At 37.4% G+C, this 22,480-nt stretch overlaps 1 protein-coding gene across 1 annotated transcript in view; it reads left to right on the top strand.

Annotated features, from left to right (window-relative positions):
- KDM4C (lysine demethylase 4C) overlaps positions 1 to 21,829 on the top strand; it is a 252,607-nt gene extending 230,778 nt beyond the window's left edge. The window contains exons 20-22 of the mRNA XM_059492547.1: positions 15,038 to 15,157; positions 18,898 to 18,990; positions 20,765 to 21,829. Of these exons, the coding sequence (XP_059348530.1) occupies positions 15,038 to 15,157; positions 18,898 to 18,990; positions 20,765 to 20,941 (390 nt within the window). The 3' untranslated portion in view covers positions 20,942 to 21,829. The remainder of the gene's footprint in view (positions 1 to 15,037; positions 15,158 to 18,897; positions 18,991 to 20,764) is intronic.
- Positions 21,830 to 22,480: the final 651 nt, after the last annotated feature.

Genomic DNA, 22,480 nt, shown 5'->3' with positions numbered 1-22,480 from the left:
TTCTCACATCTCAGATCACATCTCACAAGGCAGCACTTGTTGCCTAGGACAAGAGACCAGCTGGCACCTGGCCTATAGCCTCCTTTTAGGCAGTTGTAGAGAGTAATAAGGTCACCCCTGAGCCTTCTTTTTTCCAGGCTAAACACCCCCAACTGCCTCACTCAGTCCTCACAGGACTTGTACTCCAGGTCCTTCACCAGCTCCATCACAATTCTCTGGACACACTCCAGCACCTCAATGTCAGTCTTGGAGCAAGGGGCCCAGAACTGAGCACAGGATTTGTAGTGTGGCCTCACCAGTGATGAGTATAGGGGCAATCCATGTCCTGGTCCTCCTCCTGGCCACACCATTGCTGGCACAGGCCAGGATGCCATTGATGTTCTATAATGCTGTCTGGGATTACTGTGACTCAAGGGACCCAGCACTTATTGTGGTTGAACCTCACACCACTGGCCTTGGCCCATCAATCCAGCCTGTCCAGATTCCAGATCCCACTGCAGAGCCTTACACAATCACAGAATCTTCCCTTCAGAAGATCAACACTCCCACCCAACTTGGTGTTTTGCAATCACGTAAAATAACTGACCATTCATTTGATCCTGTTGTCCAGGTCATCAGTGAAATTATTGAACAGAACTACAGGACCTAGTACTGCGCCCTGGGGACCACCACTGACCACCAGCTCCCAGCTGATGTAATTGCACCCACTACTAATTTAAGCCCAGACTTCCAGGAGGCTTTTTTACTCCGTGACCAATGTGCCTGCCCAAACCACAGAAACAGTTTCTCCAGGGGAATGTTGTGTAAAATGCCATTAAAAGCTTTATGAAAGTCCAGGCAGACAACATATATCCCCTTTTCCATATCTACTAAGCAGGTCACCTTGTTACAGAAGGAAATGCTGTTGATGGAGCAGCCCCTGCCTTTCAGAAACCCCTGCTGGCTGAGCCTCATTGTGTCATTGTACTGCACGTGCTGTTTCATGACACTTGGGATGATTTGCTCCATGACTTTCCTTGGCACTGAGGGAAGGTGCCACTTTCCCTGGCGCTCAGTCTGACAGGCCTGTAGTTCCCTGATTTCACATTTTGACCCACCTTGAAGATGGGTGTAACATTTGTCGACCTCCATTCAATGGGACCACCCAAGTTAGCCTTGAACTGCTGGTAAATGATGCAGCATGGCTCAGCAAACTCTTCCACCAGCTCCCTCAGTACCTCTGGATGGATCCCACCCAGTCCCATAGATTTGTGTGTGTCTAAGTGGTGTAGTAGGTTGCTGACCATTTCCTGTTGGATTGTTGGGGCTTCATTCTGCTGCCTACCCATCTTCAAGCTCAAGGGACTGGTTCTCACAGGACAAGTGGTATTAAAGACTGAAGCAAAGAAAGTGGTTAAGTACCTCTGCTTTTTCCTCATTCTTTGTCATTATGTTTTCCCACAGCATCCAGTTAAGGATGGAGATTCCTTTTAGCTTTCCTTTTGGTGTGAATGTTTACAGAAACATTTTTCATTGTCTTTTATGGCAGTAGACAGATTACATTCTAGCTGGGCTTTGGCCCTTGTAATTTTCTCACTGCATAACCTCACAACATCCTTGTAGTTCTGCTGAGCTGGCTGCCTCTTCTTGTTAAGGTGATAAACTCTCCTTTCTTTCCTGAGCTCCAGCTGGATCTCTCTGTTCAGAGATAATTTCAGTTCATTTTTACATGTGTCACATTGCTCCATCCAGCATTTTCCTTTAATTTTTTTTTTTTTGGCCTGCCAGTTCTTTTTAAGTGGATGCCACCTTATCTTGAGAAAAAAATCAAGCATGAAGAAAGCACCACCAAGCAGTTAATTTTTTAACGTACCAGCAGTGATACTTGAATCCTTAACAGAATTTTGTTGATACTTATTTCAAGTACCTTCCTGCAGCAGTGGACCCAAGAAAGCCCTCAGTGTGAAGAGAAAATGAGGAGATTAAACTGTCTTTCTGTGTCTATCAATACTTTAAATTTGCCACTCTCAGGAGAGAGAAGAACAGGCCTCTTGAGAACTCTGACAACCAAAGTACTTTACTGAAATTATTACAAAGGCTACAAATTCTTACCATGTGCACATAGATTTTACAGCATCTAAAATTGTTATTCCTTGCTTTCTTTGTTAAAAAAAGAACAGAAAAAGCCCCACATTTTAGTTACTAGTATCTTAAGAGAAACTTGCCAGTGTGATAGCAATGTAGTTTAAGAATCTGTTAATGAAATAACCCACAACTATTTTACATGAGGATTTCTTTGCAATCCTCTACTATTCCAGGCAGCAAATGCTCACTTCATATCCTGCAAAATTATGAAGTGAAAGTTTTTATATCACATGACCCACTCCATTGTATATGCACTCTACTGTATACGCATATACTCTATACACTGTGTGTGTAAAGCTGCCAATTCTGTCTGCTTTCATCATGGTCTTACTGACTTATCATGGACTTCCTTACATGATCCTTCCTGCCCACAATATCCTTCACAGGCATTTGAAACTGTGAAGACATTTATAGCCTTAATAATTACCTGAGACAAGGGGACCTAATTGGGGTAATTTACAGGTGAATAAGTTAGGATGAATACAGATTGTCCCAAAACAATTGTGCATTATTAGATAAATGAGAGAACAGATTTACTTCCTCCTCTTTTGAGATGCAGAACAACTGGGATTTAGCTGGACAGTTTTTCAAAACTTATTTTCTCCAGGCCAGCTAAAGGGAATACTAGTAGAAAACTGTAATGTGAAATTATTTTTGTGGGACTTTTTGCATGAGCAGATTAGAAAAGGTAGCTTGCTTTTAAGAGCTGTGAGTGTCAGTGCTCAGGATGTAGTTTCAATAACAAAATCTTACTTGTTTTCAGGAACTTCTCTCTAATGACTTTGACCATGACTACTGACTTCCATGGGTGCAGGAAGTGTGTGTCTGCAGATGGGATACTCAGTCAGCTTCTCAGTATCTGTTATGTTAATACATTTACCTCTGCTTTTGAAAAGCCATACTTTTTGAACAATAGACATTTTGAGATACTGGGCTAGCATGTAAGTCTTGAGAGCCCATTTAATGCCCATCTGTATGTTAAAAAAGCAGAAGTTTTACTTCTAGCCCAGTAATTCCCAAGGGAATTGTCAGAAGAACACAGTCCCTAGTCATTCCCTTCTGACAATGTGTCTTACAAAGAAGACACGTTACTTTTCTTCTATCAACCTTGTCTGACATTATAAATTACTGAATTCCTGACTAGTTTCCAGCATTTTTTCCTAGTGATTTCTCTTCTGTATACCTTTTTCTCTTTATTCTTCTGACAACTCTTTCCTGCTTGTCTACCTGTTCAAATCAAAGTTTTAAATTGTAGTTTTAGTAGTAGATGAGTATTTACTGCATCTTTGTGAAAGATCCATTTGATGGCTGGCATACAATAATTGCTTATTGTTCAAGTTTTATTATAATGACATGTACATCTGTAAAAATTGGTAAGGAAATTAGAATGGCTGAATTTCCTAGGCAATCCATAGATTTTGGGTGCACTCCAGTACTGCCATCACCAGCAATTTCTGAGAATGTGTAGTAGGAATGTAATTCATTTCTGAAGGTAGCAAGAGGCTAGATTGTATTTGGTATAAACTTAGTCAAAAGTGGGGATTGTTTTTGTGATGTGCGAAAAGCCACATCATGAATTATAATTGGTTTAGCAGCTTTCCAAAATTTCTTAGCTGTGACATTGAGTCTGTAAACTCAATAATGTGCAATTCATGTTGGGCTGGTACATTTGTTTTTTGCTGCATTACAATATTGCTGTGTAATTAAACTCACTACTCAGCAAGTTGTATGATTTGATCATTGACTAGTAATTCTGAAAAATTTTGGAAAGCAAATTTGAGAGCTGCATTACATATTTCAGAAAAAACATAGGTTTCTTTTTCTGGCTTGATGGATTTGTAGAGATTGTATAGGATTTTACATTCTTGTTCTCTGAAATACTCCAATAATTTTAATATTTATATATGTTATGAAGAATTTACTTTGAGTTTGTGAACAGAGAAAATTTATTTTAACACATTTTTGTAGTTGTGAACTTTTCACTAGATTTACAAATGCTGATACACAGAATGGTATGGTTTTTACATGTGAATAATTGTTTGCATCTTCTGGATACTAATAAAAATTATTTCCTGTTTTGAAAAAGTTAAAATCAAGCTATTTCAAAACCAAAAACTAAGGTCTAAGGCTGCAGATTAAATGGTTTTATTCCATTATTTAACTCTTGAAACTACAAAGCATCAACAGATGTAGTAGTCTTATTTTAATCTAAAACTTGTTGTACAGTACTATGACTCTTGATTTAGGTGAATCACTTTCACTTTATTATGGAGAATACGAATAATTTTTCTGTTGCTTTATTATTTCCTATTATAGCAGGAAGACAGGCAACTTAATAGATAAGCATAAAAAATGAATATTGAACAGCTAATAGGCAAATTAAAGCCTCAAACAGAAGTATTATCTTTGTACCATTTCCTTGTAGAATAGCCTTCTTTTATGATGAAATGCTTTATGGATCCTAACAATAATGGTGTTAGATGAGTTGAAGTTAATGCCTCACAGGAGAGGTAATGCATAATGCCTTGTAGGAGAAACAAAATGGAAGATAAATCATTACTTTGCAGTTCATGATAAGATGGCTGACTTTGCAGTGAGGCAGGTGAGAGAAAGAAATATATTGCAACATTTCTTGCGCTTGCAAAGGCAATGTGTGCCCTTGCATGGGACCACAATGAGTACAGCTGTGATGAGCCTATAGAGCATGGTGAAATCACTAGAATTTGCACAGGAATCTTTGAGGTAAGGTGGGACTGCTGGGATTGGGATAGGAGTGTTTTTTCACCTCCCACCTCTTTTCTGAGGAAATCCAGGAATTGTAGAAATTTTTCATCTGTTAGTTTACAATACTGTAGTGCAGAAGAAGGTTATTACCAGACTTACAGGAGGTCAGTGGAGGAAGTGTGTTGGCAGACTCATATTTTCCTTCGTGTCTGTGTTGCATCCTAAGGAGGGGGCAGGAGCAGCACATGAGCTGGTCTTTGTACTCGTCCAACTGTAACGGATTTACAAGGAGCAAATATACAGGTGGGCAGGATAGGAGGCACTACTGTAGCGTTCAGTCTCATCTGACTTTGGTGTAAGCATAAGATAGGATTTTCTGCTGCGCTGCAGATCCCTTGTTCCTCATAGCTAATTAGACATCTGGGTGTCCTTGGCAACTTCAGCTTCCTACTGCTGACACTCAGTTTTGTCCCGTAAGAGTGTATTGTACCCTTTAGTGTCCTCTCTTCTGTGCCTTATTGCAATGCCCAGTACCACCCTGGACATCCTAAGTTGCATTCTGCAGTAGTATGAGTTGTTGTCTTCTGGGACACTGTGTCTATCAATTAGCATTATGCATGAATTTATATTATTAACACTTCACTGAAAGGCAATGCAATGGTTAAAATAGTAACTTTCTAGGCTGGATAGAAAATAAGAAATTTTTAGATTTATGTGAGAATGCATGGTCCCATTTATATTCCAGTTTTCTTTTGTAAAAGCATATATTCACTTTGTAGGAGAACATTCAGTAATATTTTAAAGACAACATATTATACGTCAATTTAAAGTATTTTTATACTCCATTTCGTGATTCAAAGCTAAATTTGTTGAATTACAGTAACTATTCTGTTAATCTCGTGATTTCACTGAATTTATATCAATTCAAGCCCAGAACGGCACTCCTGGGAATCAGGCCTTCTCTTTCAAATGCTAATGCACTGTGTAAATTGCTGTTCCTGTTTAGATAAAAATCTGACTGTGACAAATTAGCTACCACTCTCCTTTCCATTCAGATTGTCTTGGAACATATGAGACCTAATTTTGTGGTGCTAAAAATTTGCATCAACTAGTATATCCTATCAGCTTTGGAAGGAAAAACAGTTCGGCAGTCTCTTGAGATTAGTGGATGTTTCAGAGATTTTCCACAATTTGTTTCTTCACTTGCACTTTAATGGTGTTGGTAGGTATATTCAGTGTTTGCAGTTGTGATGTGGTATTTTTCTGTATGGTCAGCTTTTCTAAATTTGAGGTATTGGTTGTAATTGCATTTGTCATGCTCCTTTTATGAAACAATCACCTGTGTGCAGGACTGTGGAAGCTTAATCACTAGCATTCGTGTTGAAAATTAATATTAGCTTAAGGAATGTAGTCAGAGAAGAAAATTTGGATGAAGTTCTTTTACAGAATGGCCTTGGAAAGGCTGTTTCCTGATCTTATGGCAACCTTGTGCTTGCTTCTGCACTCCTTTATGTTGAACCATCTTCATCTGGTTTCTGTTGGTGGTACAGGGAGCACTATCTCATTATGTGTACCCTAGTAGCAATGAGGTAGGGTAGTAAATTTAACCCAGATCCTAATTTAAGGGGAAAATATAATAGCTAATCCTGCAGTTCAGCCGGAGTAACCATGAAGACTGTATCTGTGCAAAAGCCAAATAATCAGGCCGGGATTTTTTCTTACTTTTTCATGTTTAAAATCTAGGGACTAGAAACCCACTTTAAGTCTTACCAGTGAAAATCAGTTGTAGTTAGTGTGTTTTGTCTGTGTTGTGAGAAGTTACTGATAATTTTGTGATTAACAGAAGAATACTAATTTATTTTAAATTTAAATTAATGTGTTATGAATGCAGTTTGCTGTAAAGTGCATTTCAGTGTCTCAAATAGAATAGGACAGAGGTTTTCAGTGTTTTGGAGACTGTGCATTAATTTAAAGTTATTTTTCAGAAACCATGACATTTCTAGGATAAAAGTCAATACAATGGCTTTCTCTGTGCAAACTGTGGTTAGATAGACTAACAGTAAGGTTTGAACTATTCTTAGATATTTAGGAAATGCCGGGGATGACAGAAAATGAACAATTTCTGTGTCTCTGATTGATTCTAACAATATGTATAAATTTATGAACACAGCATGATTTAGAGTAAAAATAATATGTAGATAGATAGGAAAGTCAAGTTTAGTGCAATTACAGAATCTGAGTTTTCTCTAGTCAGTCTTTTTAATATCTGCTTCTCTCTGATCTTTGTAACCTCAGGGGTGGATTATGAGCTTTCAGTCCGCCAGGAGGAGGATTAAAATATTGTGCCATGGCCCCTCTGCAGCAGGGGTGGAACAATACAGAAAGGATCTCTTTCACCAGGCATACTGTGGGGCTGAAGCCAAGCTTCTGCTTACCTCTGCCTTTTGCCATTACATCTTGCTTGATTGCATGGACAAGAACATACTGTTGGAAAGTTGGAAGAACTTTCTAATACAGAAAGCTGTGGCAGCACTATGAACTGGATTCTTACACAGTCTTTCTGGAAAACTGCTGTTGAGTGATTGAAATATGTCTTCCTAGATGGTTGCGGTGTCATAGGATACAGAAATAATGAGTGGCTTTGAAAGATGAGAAATACATTCAGCTAAAATAATTGTTACAAATAGCATGTTTGAGCTAACATTTCAACTATCTTTAAACTGATAGCATCTCAGGAAAAATAATCCCAGCCAGGCTCTGTGTATTTTTATTCTAATCCATTACCATTAAGTGAAATAATTTATTAAATTTCTGTATATTTTATTTTCTTGCTGTGTTTACAATGCCATACAGCAAAAAACAGATTAGAAGTACATACTAGTTCACAAAACCTATTGCAAGAGTCACACTTAACCACTTCTAACCTGCGTTGTTTATGTCAATTATACCATCAGTGGTATTTGACAACAAATTTCAATAAACAGTGGAGCATTTTGTATCTTGTTTTTGAAACAAAGCAAATCAGGAAGTGAAAGCCAGGAGTGTCAAGGTGACGCAGAAATGTTTGTTAGGTGACACTGAGAAAATACCGTAATTTGAATACAATTTAAGCAAACAAAAATAATTTATTTTGAATACAGTCTAAACCAGAATAATTTGAAAAATAACAAACCTCAGTACAGTGTCTGCCAGTTAAATAGATAAACAGTTCTATTAGTATTGAGGAAGATAAAACAGTAGCTCCTGCAGTTGTTCACAGGATTGGGATTGCTCAGTTAAAACACTCCTGAAGAAAAAGGTGCCAGCTGGATTTGTTTTCTTAGTTAATGCTTGATGACAGTTGACTGCTCTGTGTTACGGATTTTGTAGAGTCATCCCCCTGGGAGTAGGGTGGAAGAATGTTACTGATATGGTAGATTTGAAACTTGTTTAACTCATTCCAAAAGAATTAAATGGTTTAGAAAAAGAGGAGGTTATTCTACCTGTATAAAAATTTACTTTAAATTTATGCCAGTTGATGAATGTAAACCTCAGGTTTGTAGACAGTGATATAAGTGTCATGGGTTTGACATTGGCTAAATGCCAGTGCACCCATGAAAAATTATTGACTCATTCTCTTCTGCTATAGTTGAGCGGAGGAGAGGAAAACAGAAATTAAAGGGTGTTCATGACTTGAGGTAAGGATTGTGAAGGAAAAACTTTAAGGGCAAAACATGTTCAAAAACTTAAAAGGTGTAAAGAAAAAATTAATTGACAGAAATAAAAGAGAATAATGAAAACTAAAATAAACATTTAGCACACTTTCCCCCCCAGCCCTTCTTTCTTTCCCACCGACAGTGCAGGGGGACAAATACGTGGTTTTCAGTCAGTCTGTCACTTCTAAAAGTCTTCCTTCAGTTCACTTAAGGAGAGTTTCTTTTGCTATGCTGTGGGATCCTTCCTGCAGGAGACAGTTCTCTGTGAATTTCTCCAACATGGTTCTAATTTTCATGAGTAGCCATGCCACCTGACCCTCCCATGGCCAAAGCAGTTATCCAACAACTATTTTTTTCTTAGGCCATTAGTTCACAGGATGTAGTTTTTAAGGATGAGGTGCTCTAGTGTAAAAGCAAGGGTCCTCTTCCTCTGTCTCTGGAAGCAAGGGTTCTCTCTCTCTGTTCCAGACTCTCACCAGATTACAGCTTTTCAGCATCCACACACTCCAGTGCGAGCTCCTTTTTCTCGTGGGCTGCAGGTGAATGCTGCATCCCTTCATGCACTTTATGAACTACAGGGAAACAGTTTGTTGTGTTATAGTCCTCACCTTGGCTTGCAGAAGAATCTCAGCGCACCTGAGCGCACCTCCTCCTCTCCCTCCCTCCTTTTCACTGACCTTAGTGTCACCATATTGTTGCGCCCACATGTTTTCACCTTTTCCTTTTTTCTGACTCAGGAGAGAATTGCTGTCCACAGGTTCATTTATTCTCAAGCTGTATCAACTGGAAAGTTTCTATAGAGTTCTGCTGCACTGAAAGGTTGATCCCAACCAGGGTCCACATCGGGGAATTGCTCTCCATGCTTCTCACTGCCAGTCACATGGTCCCTGCCAGAGCTGCGGGAACTGTGCCAGCCACTGCAGTGCTGGCTCCATTCAGTGCCTTCCCTCATGTAGGCCATTGAAAAGGAAAAGCTGCTGCCGCTGCTTCTGCCCTTTTGTCCACAGCACAGCTGGCTATAAGTAGCTAAGAGAGTAAAGTTAATTGCGAGCCATGCTGAGATGGCAGCCACCACGTGGTGCCACCCCAGTTGCATTTTCTGGCCACGTGGCCGCTCACAGATTGGGATGGCAGAAGCTGCTTCTGGCCTTGGCTGCTCATAGCCTCAGTCTCGGGGCTGCTTGCAGCACCGGGCTGGCTCCTGGCTGCATGGCCTGGCTGGGCCCTCCCCCACCCCTCCAAGGAGAGGGAGAAAGAGGAATTGCATGCCTTCTTTCCTTCTTAGATATGTCATCACAGAGGTTTTTCTAACTTCTCTAATTGGGCCAGCCAATGTGTCAATCGTCACAGCCTTTAGAGATTGGCTCTGCTGGACGTAGTACAAGTTCTGATGGGCTTCTTTGTCAGAAGCAGCCTCTGTGGCTTCCTCTGCCCCACTAAAAAGGGAGTTGCGTTAACACAGTAATAAAAAAAATTATGCTTATTCAGATGAGTTAGTGGTCAATATGAGTAACCTTCAAGAGGGAGCCACTTGCAGAAAATATTCACATTTAATATTGTATGCCATACATTTTTTTTCTTCAACATCTTTTCAAGTTGTTGGCCTTCTCTTTTCATGCATAGGAAAGAAATCTTAATCTTTACTGTATTGGGGTTGTTTTATATATATGAATTTTTAGAGCCATGTTCAGGAAAATGTCTCAGGAATAGTCATTAGCTTTAGAGAAAGGTCTTCAGACTTCCTACTTATGGATTGCAAATGTTTTTTACCTTGTAATGTTTTATTCTTTTCTCCCCTAGTAAGCTCACTGTAAGAGCACAGATATCAGAACTGAGTTTACTGATCTCCCACTCTGATCTGATCTAATTAAATATTGATATTATTCATTCTGATAGGAGACATTTTACAGAATGTTTATGTATGAGGGGAGGCAAAGAGCAGCTTTGAAAGCAAGCACACTAGTCTAAGTTATCAATTGCAGGATCAAGCTGGGGATCTTCATCATCACACCTCATGTATGCTCTCCTGAGTTAGGGTGAAATCACCTGTCATCCAAACCATTAACAAGAGCCAGGTGATATGATGGACCCCTGGATTTGAATAGACGTGTGTTGGTGGTTTTCTATGAGATTATTATTGTTTTCTGCAGCAGTTTTAAATATTTGTCTACTGTTGGGTTTATACCTCCCCTAAAAGATGCCATATTGGCCACATTTCTTATTTTTAAACAAGTTTTTTGAGATACAATGACCAGTGCTCTCCCCAGCAGTAGACAGTACCAGACAGCTTCCTGTGCCACAGTGACTGGAAGGAACTCCTTCTCCACAGAAGAGAGTTGCTTCCCCTGTGCCCAGCAATGACATGAGGCTATATAGAATAACCTCCAGGCCCTATCCACGGCCCATCCTGGCTACTGCAAAAATTAACCCTGTCCTTGCCAGAACCAGGACACCATCACAGAAGGCCTCTAGATCAGTCAGGCATGATTTGCCCTTAGCGAAGCCATGCTGGCTGTCTTGGATCACCTCCTTGTCTTGCATGTGCCTTAATATGGCTTCCAGGAAAATCTGCTCCTTGATCGTCTCATGCACAGAGGTGAAGCTCAAAGGTCTGTATTTTCCTGACTCTACTTTCTTCTCATTTAAAAAATAGAAAAGATATTGCCTTTTACAGTCACCAAGAACTTTGTCTGACTACTCTGAATTTTCAAATATGATAGAGTGGCTTGGGAAAAGCACCAGCCAGTTCCCTCTGGACTCTAGGTTGCATATCACCAGGGCTCATAGACTGGTACCTTTTCAAGTTCATCAGGTGGAGTCAAACCTGTGCTTGGCTTACAGTGGAAGGAACACTGATCCTGCAAGCCCATATAGAGGTTCAGAGGGTAGATACTTGTTTTCAGTTGGCTCCTTTGGATGAAATCTAAAAGAAGTCAAAAGCTCTTATAGTCTTACAATTAATAAAAAAATATTGAGTTTGAGATAGCTGATTTAATAACAAAATAATCAGGGAAACATTGTTGAAATGAAATTTTTGGCATCCAAGGTACATCAGTTTTTAATGGCCTAGGAAAATAGTCTCAATAGTTAGTAAGTTCATCTTAGACCAGAATATCTATACCTCTTTGCCTTAATTTAGGGGAAAGCATTTGAATGTATTTGAAGATATTTTCTTCAAGTGTCATGATCGCAACATTTCAAGTTCCTGGATTCCAGTGCATGCTTCAGGTGCAATCTTCCTGATATTTTCTTAGTGTGACTCCACAGTTCCTAGTCTGTGTGAACCATCATCTGCCACTGCAGTTGGATTTGTTACTTGCAAATTCTGTGTCTGGCCTTAATAAATCAAACCAACCTCTCTGGTAAAAACAACAGAATGTCAGAAGAAAAATAGAAGAAATGTCTTCTTTATCTGCAATGCTCTACATATTAATTCCTTCATGACAGCATAGAAGAGAACCCAAGTATTTCAAAATGGATTTCCAAAATCTATTGCAAATAGATTGCATACTATTTTAGTTTAGTGTATATAATGAATTCCAAAATAAATGTTTCTAAACTAAGAAAGTACTACCTTTAATAAAAAAGAAAACATTCAGAATTATTATTATTACTTACAGGTTATGCTCTTGAAGTGTCTCTTTGAATAGCTGTAAACCTAACACTGTGGAGACCATATCTGCAGTAATGTGTCTAATTATGGTCTTACCTGTATAAGAAGGGTGTGGACATAGAGGAACAAATATGGTAAAAGGATATGAAAGTGATGGAGGAACTGAAGCATCTGTGATATGAGGAAACTGACAGAGCTGGGACTGTTCAGGAGAGCAGTAGACTCAGAAGGATCTTATCCAAATATGTCAACATGTGATGTGAGAAGTAAAAAGGATAAAGCCACACACTTCTGGGTGATGCAGAATGACAGGAAGAAAGACATCAGGTACCAACTGAAACACAGGAAATTCCTCAACACAGGATTTTTCTTCACTTAAGAAAATACTCTTTTACTGTGAGAGTTGTTGAATGCTTGGATTAATGGTCCAGGGAGGCCTTGAAGTATTCATCTTTAGGGACAGCTAGTCATGGTTGGAGTTAGAGCTCTGAGCTCTGCAACAGCAGGAATGTGAAACTGGACATATAAGTGAATTGTATTTTCAGTACAGATGGCCATGATTTGTCCATTTCTCTAAAGATGGAAATATATTATGTAATTTTATGGGAAATGTGCATGGTTTACAAGCTGAATGTAGATGGAGCCCACGCTGTATCTTATTTACAGCTGGTATGGGGATGTTGAAGGATTGCTCTACCAACCATATGCTGTCTGACTTCTTGTTATATGAGAAAAAAGTGAGGTTGCATTTTTGCCATTTTGTCAATCTAAGAAATGGGTCTTATCATTCCCAAGAAAGAAAATTGTAAAAATTATTTGTGTAGTAAAAAGATAATCTCAAATGTTTATGATCCTATGAAAATAAAAAGTAGGAGCTCTGGTAGGAATTAATAAAAACTAGTACCAATTTACCAAATATTGTTCCATAGACTAAGACATTGTGATGATACATGAAGAATGAGGTTGTCATTTGTCTGGTTATTTGCATGAGGACTCTTAATTTTCCAAATGAGCAATTCCATTAGCTGTCCTAGAGTCTGTGAGATATTTTTTCTTGTGGAAGTTGCAAAGGGAGTAATTCATGCTGGGCTTTTTTTCTTGGAAAGTTAATGTTAGGCTTGACATTGTTGTTAGATTGTTTGTTTTTCAGGATATTTATTCCATTCCATGATGCATTTTAAAAGTTCATTTTAAGACACAAAGACTCCTTTTTTGTACTTTTGCAATAAATAGATAGCGGAAGAAACATCATAATGACAATTACCACTTTGACAGTCATCAGTAAGAAGAGAACAACTAAGAATACAGTCTAATTTAATTTATAGTCAGAGCCATGATAGCATTTAGTAATCCCTGTCCCCTGCAAAGTCATAACTATTCTACTGCAGCAGCCATCCTTTCCTCCTGCCTCTCCTAAAAGTATTAGGAAGGGTAATACAGTAATTCCACCTACTCCAACTGTGTGTTGATGTTGAAAGGATATATCTTTGTGTGGTTATCACAGCAACCTTTGCTGGGCAAACACAGAGGCTATATTTTAAAGCCTTTGCAAAACACCTGAGGGGTGACAGAGACAGTATTGTCATGTAGAAAGGTGTTTATGTGAAAATAAAGCTTTTAATTTCTTTTATCCCATGTTGAATCAAACTCATGGATTAAGATACATGTGATTAAAATCAGTTTATAAAGGTTGGATTTGGCTAGAATGATATTACATCAAGATAATGTCCAAGTCAGGATCACTGGAGTGCATTTTTGCTCCCAAATTTTGAGTTCTTTGTCATGATGATCATTGGCCTCTGTTGGAAGTGAATTGTTCAACTCAAAATACAAATATTTTTCTAAGTTATTCTATCTAAATCTAAGAAAACGGTGATAGTATTGTGGCAACCTGAGATAGTACCAGGTCACTGAGTCCTTATACCTGTGTCCTTGTCTTTATCTTCTCTCTTCCCACTGTAGGCCATTTATGAGCTCAGGTAATGTGGTCACTAAGTCCTCTCACACCCAGGAGAATACCACTCAGTTAGCAGTAATTTACATTACAGGTCTTTTGATGTAGTCACTGTGAAGGAGAGATGCCTTTGTGGGAGTGGGGATTTGAACAGAGAATTGATGGGCCCAGATGTGCCACATCATTTTTGAGTCCTTTTCTTTTTTCCTCATGTGAGCAGCTGCTGTTACAAGTGTGTGGTTGGCGTGCTCTGAAAATGAGTCATGTAGGTCATACTGAGACATATGGGAAGAACATGTTGCAGCTACTGATGCTCTGATATGCTCAACAAGTCAGGCACAAAAGTTGACCAAACCATTGGAACAAAAGTGCTTTATATTCTACAGAAAAAAATATTTTCCCCCAATTTTTTTTCACAAGAATTTGGATTCTTTTATTGTTTCTCCATCAGCTAAGCAAAAAGCTCACTGGCATTCTCACCATTTATGGTTTGATCCATGTATGTGTCCGTCAGCAAAGATAGCATTCAGCAAAAAATGTGCTGCGGTTAACGAAACATGAACTACTTGCATATGTAAAAGAGAAAGCATTTGCTTTCTCATATGCAATTGCACTTTAGTGATCCTTATTTTCAGTGTGTGTTAGAAATTAATTTTGGTCAAAGTGTATCATAGTTGCTGATAGCTATCTGATTTATGTGTATGTTGTCTTGCCAATGCAGCATCAAGCTGTAAAGAGTGTTTCTCTGGTCAGTATTTAATTTTCATAAGGGCTAACATTAGCATTAGGCTGTTAGCAGGATTATAAAACTTGAAACATGCATGGTAATAAATCTTTTCCAATTACCAAGTTGTAAAAGCATCTTACTGGTAATTTCAGTGCAGTGGCTCACTCACTGATTTGAGAATCCATCTTCTTTGTAAATAGAGCAGAGATTGCCTAAGGCTGGGTCCACCTGCAGAGGGAGAGGTTGTCCAAGTGAAATGGCCTGATGGAAAACTGTATGGTGCAAAGTACCTGGGAACAAATACAGCTCACATGTATCAGGTGAGTATCTATGTTTATTACCATGCGCTTGCTAGGATGTCTTTATTATAAATTGCTCATTTGGCTCTAGCATTGGAGTGGCCAGCCACACTTGGAGAGGAAGACTGGAAAGGCTGGAGCGTGAATTCTTATTGTAACTGCTACCACACTTTAACTAATATGTAAAACTTGCTAACATGGTAGCAAGTGCTGTGCACTGTTTGGGAGAGAGATTTCACTTGGTCTTACAAAATCCAGAAAATTACTTGCTTTCTTTAAGAACTCAGGTAAACAGGTGAAACATTAAGATTGAAAGATGACATTTGTTATTTTCTGCAGGTTGTTTGCTTTCATTTTTTAAGTTCACAGCTAATTGTACAATTAATGACATAAAATTAAGTATTGTATGAGCCTGCAATGAACCTGAGGCATTTCATAGAAGGTTGGAAGGGGAGACACTAGGAAGAAAAATGTAACATTCATTTGTCTGAGGCATTTTTTCATTAGTTAATCAAAGGAGCATTTTATCCTCAGCAAAGGCAAAAGGGAACTGAACACTGAAGGCAAAGCTGAAAAGCTGACTTCTGATTTCAGACTAACAATTACTGGATTTTTTGAGCTTGCCTTTGAGAGAAATCAGTCAGCAGCTTTGATTACCCAGGTGAATGGTAGAAACTGCAATAAAACAATCACAATAATAATAGCGCTTCTGAAAGAATGAGAATCTAGATCCATTTCTTTTATATATATGTAATAATTTTCACTTATGTAACTCTTTTCATCAGGGGGCCTCACATTACTGTACCAAAATGGCAAATTTACTGTTATATCTCTAGATAAATTAAGGCACAGGGAAACCAAATTACTTGTTGCATTGACCTTCTCACTTTTCCAATGACTTGCAATCGAATTCAAGCACTCAAATGCCTAAAGTCTTGAACTAGTCTCTAAATCTTACCTCGTCCCTTATATTTAGCAGCTGTATTATGTTGAGAAGGTTGAAAGTTCTTTATAAAGTATGAAGATTATTTTTCTGTAGTAACATTTATCTTCAAATTGTTTATCTTTTGAGCAGCTAGTCTTCTGAGGAATACCGTGAGGAAAATTAGATGAATGTTGTTGTCTTTCATATTTGAAGGAATTTTGATGTAGTCAATACAAACGTCTTATTTTAGACCTCTTGAACAACATGATGAAATTTGTTTTGTTTAAGGAAAATGGATAAGCATGTGGACGCTCAGCAAGATTCAGAGTTCCTCAGCTAAATTACTTCTAACAATCTGTATAATGGTGGGAAATTACAGAGTTTAAAGATTAGAGGGAGCCCATATTGCAATACATAGAACTGTATAGACAAGCAAGTATTTCGTCTTAAGGATGAGAGAGGAGGCTGCCTGTAGCCACAGATTGCAAAAAGTTTATGACAGGAAGGATGCAAGATTAACTTCAAGGCCAGTTCTTACTCTGGTCTTTCTAAACAGTATCTAAAAGCTCCCAGGACTCACACATAAACAAAGGTTTATTGTCATCTGTTGTGATCTGTGTTGCACCTTTGGGATTCTCTTACCCAGTCTTTTGCATGATTTCTTAGATCTCATAAGGCAAATCTGTTCTAGTTGAAAAATTTTGTGAATTTTTGTCATGTTCATCAGACATTTGTAACAAATGCAGCAGTACTTGAGCATGTAGGAGCTATGGCAAAATGCACCAGAATTTGTGTCATACAGTTTTCATTTGTCAGCCAGTATCCTATACAATCCCTAAGCAGAGCTAAACCTGCCAAATGAAGCAGGTGCTCAAGTGAAATTATTAATGTGATCTACAGCTGATTTCTTGATGATTTCTGATATTGAAGTTCGCAATTGAGTTAGAATTTATTAAATTATCCATTCACTCCATTAATTGCTTTCTGACAGTTTTTCCTTCGATTTATGATGTGCTTGTAGAAAAAATCTCACGAAGATAGTAACATCACACAGTACAGCAGCAGAATCTAAGTGAAATAACTTACCATATAAAATGATGATTTGAAATGTAAGATCTGCAATCTGAATTGAATTGGAACGATTTGGGATTGTGGGTTTATATTTTGCATGAATCATGATGCTATTGAAAGTCTTAGAGAAGCTCTTGTGTTTACTATCAAAGTGTAGGCAAATTATTTCCAGTGTGATATGCTGGATTATACCTAAAGAACTTGCACTTACTCTTCATTTTAAATGTGCAACATAGTTCATACTGCAAGCATGGCATTCTCTGGTATGGAATATTTGCATCCTACTGCACACTGTGAGTAAAAACAAATATACTGACCATTTAAGAAGAGATTTTCTTATCACATGGAATGTCAATCTCCTACCCAGTTTTTTCACCAGGGATGCAAAAAACATTATTACCAACTGTAATATGCAAAAATATTACCAAATGCATTGTGCTGGAAGGAGCAGGAATAGCAGAAAGACTGTTTTTGCACCCTGGATTGCCATAATTTAATTAAACAAGCTTAAGGCAAATTGACCTTTAAGTTCCTCTGACATACTGCTAACAGAGTAGGCTTATGGGGTTAGTAACAGGAGCAGAAAGGAGTAAGGATGACTCTTGTGATTTTATTATCCATTTGTGTCCTCTATGCATTTTAAATGCATTCCAGATTTGTGCAGCCCTATTAGTTGCAGTGGAAAAATTGGTTTTAAGGAAGTTAATAGATCATAGTCTGTATCCTGGCTTTTGAGAATGGATATATGGATTTTTCAGCTGTTCACATATCAATCTGACATACTCAGCTACAGCAAGCTTTTAATTTGAAAAAAACACAGTCCATTTACAAATTCAAATGCATGATTGTTCATTTGTATCTGTAATAATACTTTTGATAAGTCAGTATTCTCCTATGTTTGATATATGTGCTTATTCGTCTAGTCCAGTGTGCTGCTGTCATTCACATAGTCTCATTAAATTACCTGAGGATGTACAATGGGACTTCTAATTTTTATACCAAAATTTAAATTAGCATTTTTGTGGGAGCTAAACTGCAGTCACAGATAATAGCTGAAGTTCACAACTGTTAGATGAAGTATTAAACTAGAGGAAAAAATCAGCAGCTACTGAAAAAGCTTAAATGCTTCAAAGCCTCAGCATTTTAACATTCCTCACACCTAGTTACATTTCCTTTCTCATTTTCTGCTAACAGGGTTCATATTGGATTAAATCTAAACCTAAGCATGATAAAGCTTTTCATCTTCTGAACAGAGCATTTAAAAGAAATTCCATCAGATTCAATAAAATTCTGTTAACTGGTATTTCCTTAGTTGTCACTCACACTTTCTTTTGACATGGTCTTCCTCAACCTTGAATCACAGGATGTTAAAATTAATTTTTTATTTATCAGAAGCAAGTTAAGAATTAGAGACAAATAAAAATGACGCAAGGACATTTTAATATGTCACTCCTGCAAACTAATGTTGCCTGTCTTGTAACTGTTCAGCATTCCTAATCTAAAAACTTTTACTTCCTTATGTATGTGTCAGTGCTGATTTTGAAGTCTTTTGCTTAGATATTATTTCCAATGAAGTATATGTTGCAATTCTGAGGAAATAATATTTTTTATGTTTCAGCCTAATTTTGTGCTAAAACAGATAGCAAAATGTCTGTATATGTCTTCTTTGCTTACATATATATTTTCATATGGAAATATTTCCAGGAACTTCCTGCAAGAGGTAATTATTATTTTATTTTCAAATTCTCTTTTTTTTTTCAATTAGGTGGAGTTTGAAGATGGTTCTCAAATAGTAATGAAGAGAGAAGAAATATATACACTGGATGAAGAGCTTCCTAAGAGAGTAAAAGCACGTTTAGTGAGTATTTGCCGATGTTAACTTTGTAATATGTGTATGTGCTCAAAAGACCAATAACACTGTACTAGGATTTATTTTGGATTTTCAGTTTAAACAGACTCACAGACTCATGTTTTGTGAAGCCTGTGCTCTTCAGAGTGGCTAAATCAGCCCAATCATCTCTCCATTTGCTAGTGAGATGGTTAGTTGTTCTTCCAGTACAGGCAAATGCTGTTGTCAGACATAATTCTTTTCTCCTAAAAGGGACATGGTGTTTTCTTGGTCTGTGGGATCAGGAATGACCAAGTTAGTAAACATTTAATTTGACAGACATTCTGTTCTTTCAGTTTACTTATAACAGATAATGTTTTTTAGAAACTTTCCATCTTCTCAGAGCTTTGTGATTTTAAAAGCCTTAATTTAATAAAAAGACAATTAACTTCTTGTAAGAAACCATATAACTGATCAAAAACTCATTAATGTTGCTGGCAGGATTTATCAGCATTTCACTAGTCTTTGGTTTAAAACCAAATCTTTGCTGCTTTTTTTTAAGTTTCCTGCTGTTTCAAACAACATCCACCAGCTACATTTTTATGTATGTATGCCTAGTGGAAAAATGTTGAACCTCACAGAGAGTGTAACTCATAGCGGTTGAAAAGGGAAAGTACTTCCGTACATTTGTTGGAGGGGGATGACTGTTTTTACCTCTCTTAAGACATTTTTTTCTGATGTAAAGTGCATTGGTCAAATATTCTAGGTCAAGAAACCTTTACGTAAGTGAATTTGGGATAAATGCACAAATATTTCAGTGTCCTGACTAGGGTTAAGATAGATGTCTTGGAAAATGTTAAAAGAACCATCTAATGGGGCTTTTTATTATACTTGCAAAGCATACCTTGACTTTTTTTCTCTAGAATGCAGGGTAATAATAAGAATAATAGCAATGGGGTTTATTATATTGTTTTTAAAATTTATTTTTTAGAAATCAATGTCTTTTTATTTATTTGCATATTAACTTCATTAAGGAGTTAACTATAGATTTAAATCATTAAATTTGGCCAGCTGACTAAAAAGCACCACAACAGTTATTGAGACTTCTGCATGATTTTTTACTAGTGCCTTCAGTTTTAGAAATATACAGGTCAGTCCTCAAGCCATGCCAAACAGCTCCTTCCCCTCCTTGTGCTGAACACAGTGTAAGTTAAAGATGGCCTATGATCCTGTTTCTGTCTATTGAAGTAAAAGTCACCAGTTTATTCTAAATGATGTTTTACTTAATCTTGGGAGTTCTTCCATGACTCCAGCAGTGTAAGTTGGTCCAAAATACTTTGCCTCTGATTCTACCCAAATGGCTTGTTGTTTGTTGTTCCACTGCTTTGTTAGTGGGGATTCCCCACTGGTGTAAATTTGGTGACGGGTGACCAAACTGTGACCCTAATTCTTTGCAAATTAGGCAGTGCCCAGGCTTCTTTTCAGGCATCCATGACATAGTACCTTGCATTCAAAATTTCCTGAATAATACAAGGTGGTGAATATTACATGATACTGCTAGGATCAAACCTGCCCAACAGTTGCATCACTTCCATGTCACTGTTTTCTTTCATGAAAATTTCATGATAATTCACCTAGAATTATCATGACTGTGTGATCCCTGGATAAAATCCAGACTAACAACAGATGTTATTTACGTGTTTCCAATGAACACTACAGACATAGAGAATTTAATGCAGAATAGGACATGCAAAATATGGAAAGATAAAAATTGTATGTATGTGTAATTAATGTCTGGTTTTAGTCTACAGCTTCTGACATGAGATTTGAAGACACATTTTATGGAGCAGATATTATCTTGGGAGAGAAGAAAAGGCAGAGAGTATTGAGTTCTCGCTTTAAGAATGAATATGTGGATGATCCAGGATACCGCACCTTCTTAAAAAGCTCATTCCAGAAAAAATGCCAGAAAGGACTTTAAAGGAAGCAAGAGAAGAGAAAGGGTTCTCAATTAAAAAGCATGCAGCATTATTTCCTATTGGGTTTTTTAATTGAACACTCCGTTTTACAGTGAACTAATCCATACACCAGCCTTGTAATCTGAAGTACTTAAGTTCTGATTTCATCAGTTAGTGTATTTAAGAATTTGTAATATTTTGCATTATAAAACCAGTGGAAAACCAGGAGAGATTACTAAATGATATGCTGAGGAGAAGTTTCGGTCCTGCTTTCATTGAAATAAGTGGTAAAATTCCCTTTGAATTCTTTGATTCACAATTCTGAGGAGACATTTTAGTAAATAGAGGTAATGTCAGTGGCCTACTTTTTCCTGCACATAGGAAAGGATGTTAAGTTCCAGAATAGGAGTTTTTGTAAAACATTTTTAAAACAAAACCAGATTTGTACAATACTGAGACAAAAAAGCTGTACTTCCTTTGTACAGTGCTTTTACATTTTTATGTCACTGCTGTTTTCACTAGGATTTGATGTGGACTCAGCTATTGACTTAGGCATTTTTGGCTTTTAAGGGAGGTATCTTCAGCACAGCCAAGGGTATTTTGTATATTTAAAGAGACAGATTTTGGCAGTTATTTTTAAACATATTTTTCATAAGTCTATTAAAAATTGCTACTTGTAAAATATAAATTTCTTTCACTGTGTGTATGAAAATTAGAGTTTAAATATATATGCCTAACAGCCTAGTTTTGAATGAATATATTATGGCTTTTATTTTGAAATAATGTTCTAGCAATGTAATAATGTTTTAAAATAAATAAATGCTTTACTACAATTGCAACATTTTCCTGTTGATGTGATTTTGAACCCTATTTTTTCACACCTGTAGGAATCAAGAATATATGCTGTATTTTTCTGAACATAACAGAATATAAACACAGACACTCACATAGCTTAATGTTAAAATGCAGAGTTGATAAGTACTGTACTTTTATTTCTTGTCTTTCTGTCTTTGGTATCTTGACCTTTCTGGATGTTTCACAGAAAACAGAAAGTCTGAATTTGTCTGAACACTTCGATATGTGAACCTGGAAGGGAGCGTTATCAAAATGACATCGTCTGTTTCTTGTAAATTGGACAGTCAGCAGGATTTCTGACTGTCTGCCACAGGAAAAAGAGCCCTCCAAAATCCAATTTAAATCCAAGCACTGCTGTTTCTAGGGCTCTTTTTGCAAAAAAAACCTGAATATATGGACCCAGAGATTTTTTCTGTACAAAACCCCAGTCCTTTATATGCTGAGGCATACAGATTTTTGTTTCACTGAAGCCTTTCCATGATTATTCTTATTTTTTCAAGTGGGCAGTGAAATCTTTTCAATTGCTATGTGACACCTCAAGTGACAATGTAAGTTTTCTGTGTTACATTAACTATCTTTTCTTGTACCATGAAATCACTCAGAATCCCTTTAGTCTAAGAAATTGCTTAGCTGTGACAATTGGAATGTATATGTAATTGATAGCACTTTCTCTAAAGGCACTGGGTTGTGGTGGATGCTGTCTGGCA

This window comes from Ammospiza nelsoni, chromosome Z (genome assembly GCF_027579445.1).
Source record: "Ammospiza nelsoni isolate bAmmNel1 chromosome Z, bAmmNel1.pri, whole genome shotgun sequence".
NCBI classification, from domain to species: domain Eukaryota; kingdom Metazoa; phylum Chordata; class Aves; order Passeriformes; family Passerellidae; genus Ammospiza; species Ammospiza nelsoni.
This window is presented reverse-complemented; position numbering and strand designations above follow the sequence as displayed.